The sequence below is a fragment of the Stegodyphus dumicola genome, chromosome 1 (assembly GCF_044657685.1).
Source record: "Stegodyphus dumicola isolate Sdum_Otavi_A_Nest chromosome 1, ASM4465768v1".
Taxonomy (NCBI): Eukaryota; Metazoa; Arthropoda; class Arachnida; order Araneae; family Eresidae; genus Stegodyphus; species Stegodyphus dumicola.
The window spans coordinates 270,841,223-270,856,145 of NC_140768.1; the positions used below are offsets into that span (position 1 = coordinate 270,841,223).

Consider the following 14,923-nt stretch of genomic DNA (forward strand, 5'->3'; position numbering starts at 1 on the left):
AAATCTTTTTTAAATGATTTTTCAAAAACGGTGTTCCGAACGTAGTCGGATACCTTAATGGATTATGCCGCATGTGGGCTTCATTATTATTACTACTATTTTCAATAGAGTGGAAACCTTTTTCATAAATGTTCCCTTCCAGTATAAACAGTTATCCCTAAAATATTTTGTAGAGTATCTTATGTTAATTAACCAGTAATTATGATTTTGGTATTTACTATAACTTCTCCTTTCTGGCATTGTGTGGTACATGGTTAGATTCTGCTAGCACTAGTTAAATGTAATTATTCGGCTCTGTGATCTCTTGCCGCCGATGCTTTGGTCTGACACGCCGGGAAATTACTGAGCCAGCATCTAACTTAATATTTAATTGTGTAGTCCTCGACGCTTAACTTGAATTGATTAACGCTTAACTTAATGATAAACGCTTAACTTGAATTGACTGTTCTTATTTTAATTTTGAATTTCCACAAGCTGTGGCAAAATTTATAGCACAAAGTCGTGCCTTTATGTTCAAAGTTTTGTTTAAATAAAAAGGTTATTTTATAACCTTCCTAAAACTTGAGCGTATTATATCAGATCGCTTCACGTCTGTTAGAGGTATAGGACTGAAGTAGCAGTACTAGATCAAGTATACCTCTATAACTTTCTCCAAAGTACCGAGTTTACTTATTATAGCGAGGTAGCTGTATTATTATACTACACTCATGTATGTTTCTTGATTGGTTCTGATTTGCTGAACTGATCTTTGCAGTGGAAAATTCTTTTTCATACTCAACCCAGCATTAGTAATCAATCAGCGAAATTATGTGTTTCAGTTAGAGACCACATAAAAGAAGTTCATAATTGTTTTATATAGACGAGCCGCTCATACGGTATAGTAGTTAGGAGAGCCTACTGCGCTACCGAAGGACCCGGGTTCGAATGACGGTGGAAGGCCCTCAGACTCGCCCCCCCCCGGATTGCTCTCCATGAAGATTGGGGGCGGAACTGGGCGAAGTCGTACTGTCACCTTTATGGTGTTCAGGGCTCTTGCTAACGGCAGGCGCAGTCTTGCTGTGCTTGTCACGATGAATTTTGAGGGCTTATTCTGATGTTACTGTCAGATAGTGAGATAAATCACAATAAAACATATGTGAAGGCGGATAATAATCTTGTGCTGAATGAGAGTGATACAAACCTATGTACACATAACACGGTAGCCACTAAATACTACCCCACCTCCAGGAACGAAGGAGGAAGGACTCGGCTTCCAATGTAGCATATCAAACTGTATTAATGAAATATACTCTTTTTGTGTGTGTGTGTGTGTGTGTAAATGATTGCCATTTAATCCCTTATGTATCCTTTTTCACTTTGCGTTAAGTGTTCTAGAGTTATAAAAATAGGTCTGTTTATAGGAAATCGAATATATAATAGCGATTCATAACGTTTACAGCGCCTTTTGCGATGAACAAAGATGTTACAATTTCTGTCTCGAATTTATAAGCAAAAAAAAAAGTTCTTATTACCTCTTTTAGCTACAAATTCAGATATTTTTTAGTTTTTAAGCTTCGAGTGTTAAAAATTGGAATTTTAAAAATTTATGTTTAAACAGGAATCGGCATCTTTAAAAAAATTATCTTATATTTTTGCTTAGGTGTACTGTTTTATTTCTTAAGCAGAGAATATCCGATTAAGTATGTCAGTTGGACGTAAAATTTAGAATTATTTTATTTGTCTTCGTTAGAATAGTTACCGTTCTATTATGAAGCGACGGATAAGTATATGCAGATATGTGTGTGTCCTGCAGTGTTTATAAAAAATAACTGAAAATCTGAGACATGTACGAAAGAACACAATTTTGTGCATAAAAGTACGCCATTACTATTGTATTTCAGCTAAAATTCACTAATAAAAAAATTTTGAAATTTTAAAAAAATGCCAAAAATATTCCTTCAATAACTGCGTAAAAGTTTTCGTGATGAAAACGTAGTTAATTAGTATGCATTTTTTTGTTTCGAAGTGTCAGTATTCCAATATTCCTTAAATCTTAATTTCTCAATGGTTATCAGAATTAAATCTTCTAAATCCTGTCTGAATGTGGATTCGAGGCCGACTTATTGACTGGCGTCGATAAATACTGCAGTTGTTTCAGATGGGTAAAGCAGTGGAATGTATGTTAAAGCTCAGTCCTAGAAAAGTTGTACCAAAAATATTTCTTTTACCAGGTTTGCCGTTAAACTGTAGACAGGAATTCATGTTCGGCAAGCGAACTTTTCCCATATGGCTACCACAGAAATAAAATCTCTATCGATGTATGACCTGCGGCGGAACTCTTTATATTTGTTCGAGTATCATATCTCCAATTTTATTTTTCTCTCCCCATGAGATTTTGCAGATAACGATTGCTATGAATCCTCCTGTCTCTGATTTAAACAAGGCGTTTTGCCTGGAGCCATCCGCGAGTTGGCCACAAGTTGGTCTGGTCTATCCGTTGTCTTAAGTACACACTTGAAAGAAGGTTTGTTATTTTTGAGAGCAATGTGGAACCTGGTAGAGGTAGAGGAGATTTTGAGCATGTACAGCAGTAGGTAGGTATTTGAAATCAATGGAGTGCTGTTTTGCATTTTTAGAACCGTCTGCCTAGCAACAACATTTTTCTTGTTTTTATTGTTATCTGGAATATTAGGAAATTCTGATCTTTTTGTAATTTTCAGATTATTCACAAGATGCATTAAAAAATTTGAATTTGGTAATTCTGTTTTTCAGCAATACTTTCTGCTAATTAAACAGCGTATGAAAGACCTGTCTTTTTATGCAATATGAAGAATTTTTTTTTAAGCATATGCATTTTTTAAATTAGTTTTATTTTCAGGCTCTATAAAGATTCACAAAGTCCAATAATTTGTTCTTAGGCTGAAGAAATCACGAAATTTTTGTATGTAAAAGCTGTTTTTTTATTCCTTCAAACATTTTATATTAAATTAGATGAAGAAGCAATCTGCCACGTTGACCTATTTAACTTTTCTGTAAAGAAGTTGTTTAAAGATGTATATGTTAATTATTGATTTGATAGATGATAGCATATGCAAATAATAATCCTAAAACTACTTTCAGATCGAGCTTTAAAGCTGTGTTTAAGAGACTTTTAGGTGTATTTAAGGGAAAATTTTTTTTAAAAAAAGTACATTTGGATCCAGCCTGATTGATAATCGCAAAGCTAGGAATTAAAACTGGCTAATTTTTGCTTGACTGCCACTAAACTGATCGATTAGATCAATCTCCCCTTTTAGAAAACTGGTTTATCATGTGAAATTTCTCATTTAAATGTGTATCGTTGACAAGATAAGCCTTATAAGCTTATAAGTTTCTAAGACCACCTACGTTTCCAGAAAATTTTGATATTCTGTGGAAATAGTTATCTTAGAAAAATGATGTTCGAATATCGATATTAATTACGTTCTCAAAAATACTAGTTAATTTCAAATGTGGTCAACATGAGATGATTCATTGTATTGCATTCATTAAACAGAAAATCAGTAAGGTGTTGTAGATGATGCCAGAAATCTCTGAAATCCTTGAAAAGCGTGCTAGACTGAAACTTCATTATGCTTGCTCAGAGAGGCTTGGCCTAGTGTGCGTATAGGTATGTAAGTGCGCAGTGTTAAATGTCTACTGTGCGCAGTGTTAAATGCCTGAGCACAAAATTTCTATTTCCGTTAAATCGCAATAATATGTTATCACCATATTATTATTATTATCACATTTTTATTGAATTGTCTCAGTCAATTAGTTAAGAGTAACTAGACAATCCTTCCTGAAGACTTTCGTTCTAACTTATCATGATTAACCGTACTAATAACTAATTTTTGATAAATTATTATGGCAAAACGCATACAGGGCAGTCAAGCACTCAAGTGTAAATAAGTGCTCCATATTCATGGGATATGATGGTTTAGGTTTATAGGATTACGGCAAACTTCGAGGGCTATCTGCTTAAGGGGAGGAATACCTTCGTGGAGAACTTTCTAAGGAAAACTGGCTCGTATATACATTACATATGGGGAAATCCACGAAAACGCCCATGCAGTCAGCCCGTTCGCGGAGTTCGAACATCGGACCGAACTACTAGTGTTCGGCAATTTTACTGCTCGGCCGCTAGGTGGGCCCATGGGGTATCGTGAGTTTCCTAAATATTTCAGTGTCGTTACCTAGTTTTTAAACAACAATTTAATGCAACTCATATGCAGTTACTCTATTAAAACTGAGAGAAAGAGTCCCTAGAATACAATAATATAATTATGAAATAATAACAGTAACAAATAAAATTAATAATGGTAAATAAATACGTGATGAAATTTATGTCTTGGGGCAGAACATGATGATGGAACTGGTACATAAACATGTATCTGTAGTCATGGCAAGTTGAATGCTTCTTTATTCTTGACAAAATATTCTTGAAGTAAACATGTACAACTAAATTGGTGCAAGATGCTTCCGCGCTGTTAAGTAATTATACTTGTGCTTTAACATATTTGCAACAATATAAATAGGAGTAAGAAAGAGAAGCTGTAGCTTAAAAACTAAAGATTAATTTTGAAATGATGCAGTTCAGAAAAAATTTTGTTACTATTTTTAGCATAGAAATAGCAGGAAATTACCAAATTAAAAAGGAAACTTAAGAAGCTATTTTAAATTAAAGATAGTATTTTTTTCTTACGTACACATACGTAGTTTTTAATAATGTAACATTTCCCCCCCCCCAAAAAAAAAACTTCAAAGCCACTCGCGAATAGCCATTAATTGATTCGTAGTATAGTATACAGCTTTATCGACGTTTGATGATTAGCGGTCTAAGTTGTACTGAAACACTGAACTTTTGAATCGTCGACTTTCGTAAATTCGCTCTTTACAAAGACGCAGCACGTTTTATTGCATTTTTCAGATATTATGTTTTTAGCATTTCAGCACATGCTTGTACTGATGATATTCTTCCTTCTTTCATCTGTTATCTTCTCAAGCGTTCTGCTGTACTTAGTTGAATTCGAAAACGAAATAAATCCTAAGTATTGCTTTTTAACAATTTTAATATTTCTGCTGTGTATTGAAAATATTCAATGGGATTGTAAATTTTAAATTTATCTGTTGAATTGCCCTTAGCTTTAAATGCTCAGCCACTTTTAAGTGGTGTGTATGTATATGGAAGATGTTATGTTTTCTGTTTAACGTATTTGTACCTCTCTCCAAGCGTTAAACAACGAGGTCTGTTTCGTAAAAACAAATGAACCCAAGCTCCCATTTCTTCCCCTCTTCGCTGTTACCCAGACTCAAGATCTCAGCATTGACAATTTGTCGTTTTTTTCCTTAACACGACAAGAAACAACGACTTGGAAGGTCTCTTTCCTCTATTTTGGAATTCTCATTTTACGACCACAAAACTCAAAAATAGCAACCAGGCAGCTCTTCTCGGTAAAGAGTCCTCCTCTCTTTACGTTGCTTACTCAAACCAACCCAAAATAATGGAAATTCAAACAAACAGACAAAAATAAAAAAAAGTGAAAGAGAACATTTCCTCTTCCACATAGCTATATGGCGCTTTTATATACTCTTCCAGTGTACGCTGCCCCCTCCCCCAAATGTATCCTCTTCTCCCCATTCAAAAGTTAGCTCACGGGCGGGGAGTTTTATCTAATTTGAAACGTTGCACGTAGCTCCGTACTTTACGGGAGCTACGTGGGCGTAAAGTAAGTTGTGGATCCGTCAAAAGAATGCATCTATATTTTTCCCACATCATCACTTTTTTATACTTTTTTTATTTATTATTTACTTTTAGGAAGCTACACTTCCCACATCAAAGGGCGCCGAATGAATCGGGGACCGCCCACAAGTAGATTGAATGTTGTTTGAAGGAAGGTCAATCAATAGTGCTAATGGAAGTTGGGGTTTGTTTTTGCATTACAGCAGTTTCTTTTCGTAACTTCCTCATTTCTGAAAATGTTTGCTGTGGCGAAGGTGTGGCGGCAATACGTATATTCGAGGCCGTGGGAGTCAAATTTTGGATTTTATTACATAATTGTATTTATTCGTAATCTTAAAAATCTTAAAATAAAGGGAACAGAATATAAAGCAGTTTGAGTTCGCAGTAACTTATAATTAAAAAGTTACAATAATATAAATGGAAAGAACTTGATTCGGAACTCTGCGGTTACACTTTGAATTCCAGTATTAATTTTGTCATATAGGTATCATAAAGCCTGATCTGTGGTCGTGGAAGATTCTTATATTTTTTACGGCACCTGAAAGCCATTTAAAATTAGTGATGCTTCGCAGTGTTATTGGTAATGTTACAAGTGTATCCCATTTTGCGACGGTTCCAAGATACTGCGGTTTTAGCAAAGCGAGGGTTTGTGGCAAGATTCCATCGAGCAGTCAGTTGACGTTATTCTGCCCTTCTTTTTGTTCTTTCTTAGCCTCCTGATCTGAGCGGATCTCGATCAGGTCCATGATATCATCATAGTAAAAAGGTAAGTAAGCGCTTGTCATTGACAAAGGCCTTGGTCATCTTATAGGTAACATTTGCTAACTCCGCTCCAGTTTTCACGTAGAGCATCCCGGGGGTATCGGAGAATCTCCTATTCCTCTTCTTCTACCACAAATGTATCGAAAAGACTTTCGGCTCCTACATTATTTTAAGTCATCCTATTCCGCAAAAAGACACTATGCACTTACAAACATCCATGCCTTCTTCAGGAATCAAACCGGGCCCGAAGCAGCTACCTTCCTTACCAGCATACTAACAGAGCGGTGTGCAGCTCAAATTAATAATATAGCGTTTTAATTTGTTTACGTATGCCCTTTGGATAAAATGGTATTAAGACTGTCGGTGGTTTATTTGAATCCCAGTGAATGGGTGATAAAATTGCATGAATGATTTCGTGGTTTTTTTTTCGTAAATACGAACCTATTTTTCCAGAAGATGTTCTTTCCACCATTAGTCGAGTTAAGTAAAGCCACTGAACACTGGGAGTTCCACCTAAATTCAATTCCTGGCGAACGAGCTATCTATATTGTTGGTTTTCGTGTTTTTTCCGATGCATAACGTGAATGCGAGTCAGCTTCCCTTAGAAAGTCCTCAACGAAGCCATCCATTCCTTTTGGCAGATAGCCTTTGCAATATTTAATCAAACAAATGTTTTTTTTTTTTTTCTTTTTTAGGAGTAAACGACTGTGTTCTAAACTGCTGAATATTCCTAATAATTGTGTGTTCCTAATAAACTCTGCTGAAGGGTTTTTTTCTTCATTCGGTCATCGATATAACATCCTTGTTCTGAATGGAATTCCTTTGCAGTGAATAAATGCTCTTACCAAATGCGCTGTTTGGAATCATTAGTCAGTTCCAAAATAATTTCGATTCAAAATGAAATTCGAGTGTTTCAGACACGAAATAATCTGTTTGATAATGAGATTCTAGCGATTTGACCTTGGTTAATCTTTATGTGACCGACTGCTTTCTTTCACTTTTCCTCTGGAAAACCAGATACTTGAACTGCATTGAGGAGATAGATGTAAACACTGCGACGAATTCGAAAAATAGCCAATGTAGTTACTAATGGCTCATTTCTGTGCTCAGATCTCTTAAATCTGATGTTTTTAACTTCTTTTATATTAGACAAGCTACGAATTGCTTGGAAATTTCATTATATTTTGACTTCAAAAAATGTTGTGATGACAGACATGGATTTTTTGATGCGTTTCTTAGAATTATTTCTGCTAAGCTAAATTTTCTAGGTATTTCTTGTTCCTTCCTCTTTGATTTCTTAGAAGCTGTGAAATTTATTCTGTCTCTCTTTCTCTTCTTCTTCTTCTTCTTCTTTTTTTTTTTTTTTTTAACAAATAATAGGCAAGTTCTTTCTAGTTTGGGGTTTAAAAAAAGTGTTATTTCGGATTAGTTTATGAATATTTTTCTTTCCGGTTTCGCTTGAATGATAAAAATTTTGGGGCTTGAAAAATAAATCAGCTCCGTTTGAAAACGGAGAAAAAGCATTATGTCATCGACTCCGGTAATTTTTGTAATAGTAATCAAAATGTTATTCGGGTATGTGTTAGTTAATTTTTCTTTTAAGCTTTAATTTTGATAATATGTTTTCATGTGTGTTTAATGTCTTTCAATTAGCTTCCAATTCTAACAATATATTGCTGTGTAAGAAAATTAGTTTCTTTAAAGGTATTTTATAATAAATATTTCGAATATTTTCACTGGCAGCAAGGCTTTCTGATAGTGTTCTGAACATTTCTATATAATGATTTTCTTCTTATTTATAAGCCGGATTTCAATGAAATATAGACAATCTATATATATTTATTAATATAATCAGTTAAAGAAATTTTTAAATCTTTTCTACCTTTTTAAATCTTCTGTATCGTTTGCATAACAGTAAATAATAATAAAATTCTGTCCTAAAAGGATGATAAAATTCTGTGGCAGCATACAAACATCAACCATTTGAATGTTTCATTCTTTCTTAATTTTAAATGAGCTTGTAAAGTGTAAGTAAAATATTTACGTATATGATAGCCGTCAGTATTTTGGTAAAAAAGGAAAGCAATGTGTAGAGGTTAATTACCTCTTGGCAGGTATTTTCTTTCCGTTATTTTTATAAATCATAGATAAAATATGGATCGTATGTGAGTGAATATTTTTCATAAAAAATCCGATTTTAATTTTTTGCTCCTTTTTAAGTTTGAAATTCTTTGGCTGTAATTTTTAACACCTTTCAGATGTTAAGGTTTCATTGGAAGGAGCTCGCTACAAATTTTTATTACCGAACTTGTTATATTGTTCATATAATGTGTTCTCCTCTTACTGATTTTTCATATTATTGTAAACGTGCGTTTTTATTAGATTGTAACATTTAGCGCGGTAAGTATATGTGTTTTAAAGTGTGACTGATTTGACAGTATTTTAAAAAGAACATTAGCGATACGTAATTAAACATATAAGTAACCATTTAGTTCAAATATTTAATAATATTTTAATGTGGTAAAAATTGATAGATCGAAAAGTTGACCGCCAATGTCAACTTTGAGAACACTGAACCACAGCCAGATCGTGTCAAAATTTTCATTAATTTTGGGAGTCTGAGCACTGATAATTAAAACTGTTTATTAGTTCAAGATTTCAATATCCATAGTTATGCTTTTAATCAAGTATTAATGCAGTGGCCTAGAAATGCGAAAGATTTTCCACTGTTACAAATATAATTTTATTTATTTATTTATTTATTTTTAAAGCCCAGAAGGGTTATAAGTTTCGAAAAGGCTATAAGGTGTTTTTCTCCCTCTTTTCTGCATGCCTTTGTGGTGTAAGGGTAGCACACTCGACGCGTATTTGAGAGGTGCACGTTCGAGTCCCGGTGAGGGCATTGCTCATTTTTCATGTCCTCCTCCTTCAAATAACATAATGAATCTACAAAGCATTTTGCCTTGTTTCACTATAAATGTCCGTTTCACTTTTCAAATTGTTGCCACCAAATATTATCGCCCTGTATTATATTTAAAGAAATTAAATAATGAAGAATCTGCATGAGTGCATGTATGTTTCTCGCATAATGAAAAACCGAGAGCCATCAAATATTGAATAACGTACTCCTCCATGACCACCTGGGCGAACTTGTATTTCGAATTTGTTTTAATATCTATTTGATATTTTCTAAAACATTCACGAATTTTCGATTAACCAACTCAACGATTTTAAAGGGAGCAGTGGCAACACTGTACGAAAAATAACATTTTTTATCTCCAGGGCGCAAGACTCTCTATCAAAATTTTGAAAGATATGCTGTTTTTAATATTTTGTGGTATTACTGTTGAATTACTGTTGAATTAAATTTTGTGTGATTTAAGTACGAAGAAGTTGATATTTAATAAATAAAGGTAACACACAAAACGTTAAAAAAAAAGTCGCTTTGGGCATAATATAAAATCTGAAAGCCTTCATATTTATTTTTTTTTTCATTTTATATACTATTTAATTTTCTCTCTCATCCGCCTCGTTTACAAATTCTGGATTTAAGAATGTGCTTCATAATGTAATAAAGTTCATAGACTACTCCAGCTTTCATAAACTGTTTTATTATTAATGCCAGTGGAATTTGTTTAGTTGTCAGACCCTGTGAAAGTAAAATAATTTATTTTTGCAGTTGTTCGACTTTTCTGCAAATATTTTAGATTTAAACTAATTAATTATCAATAGTATTTCCTATTGCCTCTTTTAGTGAGATTAATGTTTCAATTAGCAAGCTTAAATGTAGTAAAGTCGAAACCTCTCTTTTTTGTTTTAAATTTACTTTGTAAACATGTCGTGCATTCTTATTCGGTTTGTATCATTCCTGTTTATTGTTTGATGTTATGAGAAATAGTTTTTTAACATGGCAATTGATGCAGAGATAATTAGTGTATCACTTTGGTATCAAAGATAAATTCCAATTGTTTAAAATTAAATTTAATTTGTCAGTTCTGGAGACTTAGTTTTTAATTAAACTTAGTTAATAATTTTTTAATTTTTTGAAAACAGTTATTAATGTTTCATTTTCAGTGTCATTTTCATCTTAAGCCGCAAATTCCGTAAAAAATGCATTTAATTCAGAGGAAATAAGTTAAAATTTGTTATTCAGCATAACTGATAAACTTTAACCGTTATTTGGCCTTAATAAATTGAATCTTTGCATTTCGAGAGGCAAACGATGAGGTTTCCTTTCTTCAGAAGCAGAATATTTGCTTTGGATAACATATTGTACCGCATATACTTTTTTATTTGAAATAAATACCGAAAAATTTTGCGAATAAAATAGTTTCTAGTGTTATTTAGCTGTGACTACATGTGTGGTCGACCCCCTTGAAACTTCCTACTGACGGGAAATAACATTTTTATCGAAACCCCCCGTTATTTCAAGTGTTTCTTATTCGATCCACAGTATGCCACCTGGAGTCCTCTTCATCTAATGGAAACGAGCAGGCTTCGTATTCTGTACACCGCAGAATATTACAAATATAAAAATATACACAGTATCTTAAAATCGTACCTGTTCAGCAAGTATGCGGTCGAAGACATTTTAATCGTTAGCAATTTCTCTTAAGTCGTATTCTTTTTTTTAAGCTTTTGATATTGATGTTTTGTTTTGAGAAACGAAAGTTTGGTTTAATATAAATTCAAAAGCGTAGTAAATTTTTCAGATTAAATCTAAGTATGTTGTCTTTTTTTTTTTTTTTTTTTTTTTTTTTTTAAATCCTAAAAGGAGCGTTAGCTCGGAAGGGCTATTTGTCTCGAAACGGGATTGTGCGTGGAATCACTGTAAAAGGCTGAATCACTTTTCAAATTGTTGTCACCAAATATTATCATTTATTTAAAAAATATTATCATTTATTTTTTAAAAAATTAAATAGAGGAGAATGTGTAGCTATGTTTCTCGTATTGTGAAAAAACGACGGTATCTGGAGCCATCAAACTTTGAATAACGTAGTCCTCGAATTGGTTTTATTCTCTCTTTTATATTTTGAAAACTTTAACGAATTTTTTATTTACAAACTCAACGATTTCAAAGCAAGCAGTAGCAAGGCAGAATTTTATATCCAGCGCCTGAGACTGGCTATCGAAAATTCTAAAGATATGGTGTTTTTAAATATTTTTTAGCCCAACGAGATATTACCCCAAATTCTTCGAAAAATTCGTATTGTGCGTAAATGAAAAAACGCCTCTTTGGGCGTAATGTAAAATCTGAAAGCTTTCAAATTTGTTTTTGTTTTCTTTTATTACGGTGTTATTTTTTCGTAACATCTCGAATAAATGTTATTTTTTCCATTTAGCAATAAAATGCTACATGTTGCGAATAAATGTGTTTAACATAAGAGCACGTCTTTTGCCAATCGAAGATCTTTATATTTTTTACTCGTCGATTATAAAAGGTTTATTACTAATCAGCGTAAAAAAAGAATCATTTAATCAGTCTTTTTTTTTTTTTGTGTGTGTGTGTGTGTATATATATATATATATATATATAGTTTCTTAACCAGGAATATGTATTTTTAATATGTATGCCATTTTATGCTAAAAAATGCAGAAACGAACGGTGGAGTTTTTAAAATTAAAATATTTTGGGGTTTTTAATTTTATTCAATACAGGAGATTTAGTGTTACGAGTTAGCAATAGTAAATATTAATTTTTGTGAAACTTTTCAGTGTTAATTATTTTATATATTTTTAAATTAAAAAATTATTTAACGTAAATCTTAATTGAAGTAATAAAAGTGTAATCTGGAAGTATCTAAAAAAGAATTTAAAAAAATTGTCTAAGAAGTATTTGTTGTTTTCAGTTCGTTTTACTTCGTGCCCGGGGAAAATAGAAAGGTTTTGGTTTTTAACTGATTATGGCAATGCGCACTAGAGCTATCTGCCTCAGGGAGGGGATGCCTTCGTGGAGAACTTTCTTAGGAAAACTGGCTCATATGCACGTTACACATGGAGAAAAACACGAAAACGCCCAAGCAGCCAGCCCGTTCGCCTGAATTGATTCCAGGTCAGAGCTACTAGTGTTCACTGATTTTACCACTCGGCTATTGGTGCGCACGCAAAATAGAAAGTATTGCTATTTAATTGAAATTTTTGTAACGCTCCTTGTGAATATGAGGTGGAGTAAAATAAATGCGCAGTTAATGTATTGAATAAATGCCCATGTCTTCATGTGGGTTTAATTTACGATGAAATAATATGATATCAAATTTTCTTTTTACCGTTTTGAGATGCTAACTTTTGAATATAAGATTTTATATTTCAGATTCTTAAATTTTTGAATGATTGGTTAGTTGGTTATTTTGAATATGGTAAAACACGCAAAGGCCATTTGACATCGCTGAGGATATTCTGTTGTAAAGTGGTTCTGGCTTGCGTTATACATGGGGAAAACATGAAAACTAAGTATCTAGTATTTCTCAATTTTTAACCGCTTCACCGTTGGTGGGGGGCCTTTAATTTCTGAAAGACTATTATTAAATTAATAGGTCAATTTGCTTAACTTAAAATTGTTTTAGGTTTTAACTGGCTTGGTTCCAACATTTTCGGGGGCCTTACATATGTTTGGTCCCGAACATAAAGCCTAGTACAAAAACTAAAAGTTTTCAACCGCCTAAGTTTCTTTTAAATTTTATAAACGCATTTAAAATATCAGTATATGGGAAGTCAAATTATCCATCGTAAAAAAAAAAATTCAGCTGTTTATGCTGCTTAGCACATTAATAGCTTAAATATTTACAGCGATTTTTAATTAAGCATATTATAAACCACATAAGTAAAATTATAGTAAATAATTATAGTAATTAGAGAGATCATTAAACGTAAAATGAAAGTATAAATTATTAAGAAATACGAATGTATTGCCTTTAAATCACTCGCTTAGTTAAACAGTGTACCATTTTATTTGAAAAATAATAGGATCTTATAGATCGTCGAATTCGATATCTTTGCGATTTCCTAATTTGCTAAGCTGCATGTATAATGCCTTTGATAGCGTAATAATGACGATGGATAATGCAGAGGTTAACCTATGCACATTTCCAAGATCAGAATAGTGTTTCTAAATCAAGAATATGAAATTTATACATAAAGGACAATTTGTTTCTTCTTCTCTCCTCTCTCTCTCTCTCTCTTTTTTTTTTTTTTTTTTTTTTTTTTTTTTTTTTTTACGCCTTTTTTGTTCGTTGCAACTTTCTGACCCTCCCTCTCCCTTCTTTCGAAGCATCTGACCCTTCTTCCGGGGGGGGGGATGTTTTTTACAAGTTTACTAAAATGCATTATCGCACGAAATTTTTTTCATTTAGAATTAATTCCTTACCAACTTAAATTTGTTTTTCTGAATGTGATGTCATTTAAAAGTAAAATTTGGATAAACAGAAGAAACTATTTTTGTTGATTTTGTTAAACAAAATATGAAAGCTTGTACGCCAATGTAATTTTTTAATTTGGTTTCGGGGATTTTATGGCTCAAAATGTATAATTTCGAAGCCCAAAATGCACAGAATAAAATCTGATCGTAGGTAGCGTGTTTATGTTTAAATTCTAAGAAATTTTTTCTGAGTTAGAATAATTTTAATAATGAAATTCGGATGGATTTTTTAAACACAATTTAAAAGGCAAAATTTGAATCTGAAAGGCACTATCGGAATACATCATGTAGAAAGACAGCTGGATACCTCTCTTCTCATTAAATCAAAACCGTGGGGGGGGGATCCCTGTAATTCCCTATAAGTAATCGAATTCCCTCTTTTGTCAATGAATCTTTTTTTAACTCATTTTAGACTCTTTCGATTAATTGAGTTTCATATTTTCACGTTTCTAAGCACAGGAAGTACAAACATAACGAGAAGAATATAACGAAACTCTAAAGCTGAAGATGAGTCTTGTCTTTCACTGTTTAAATCTTTTGATTGCTCCTAGATGTCGCTTTTTCCACACAGCAATGGCGCTGATGTGCTCTTAGCGTTGTTAACGGTGTACTTCGAAATGATCTTTCGTTTCTCTTACAACTTTGGTACAAAATGTTTAATACATCTGCTTTTATCTTTGTATTTCAACAAATTTGCCATGTTTTGGTCTTCGGATTATTAATTTGTGAACGTATGACGAGAAAGGGAATGTTTGAGTCATGTCAGCTGTGTTGGTATTGCTTCCCGGCATGGCTCATCACAAAAGTATGGGTGGAAAAGTAAGTTTTAGGCTGATAATTCGGGAGGAAGCTATGTTTAAAATTAAATTTCGTTCTTAAAACCTGATGTTGTTTTTTTCTATAAAATATTTATCATATTTACTTGCTTTTTACGAGATCACTGTAAAATGAGTTGTAGGTCTAAAAGTAACTATATGGTATTTTATTTTTAAATATGTAATATTCGT

The 14,923-nt window shown here is 32.8% G+C and overlaps 1 protein-coding gene across 5 annotated transcripts in view; it reads left to right on the top strand.

The window, feature by feature from the left end:
- Positions 1-14,923, top strand: part of LOC118183748 (protein pangolin, isoforms A/H/I/S-like) — a 298,772-nt gene that overhangs the window by 252,273 nt on the left and 31,576 nt on the right. The window contains exon 1 of one of the 5 annotated variants that reach the window (XM_035353350.2): positions 14,498-14,735. The exons of the other annotated variants lie outside the window; for them this stretch is intronic. Within the exon in view, the coding sequence (XP_035209241.1) occupies positions 14,676-14,735 (60 nt within the window). The 5' untranslated portion in view covers positions 14,498-14,675. Of the gene's footprint in view, positions 1-14,497; positions 14,736-14,923 lie in introns of those variants that run through there. 5 annotated transcript variants of the gene reach the window in all.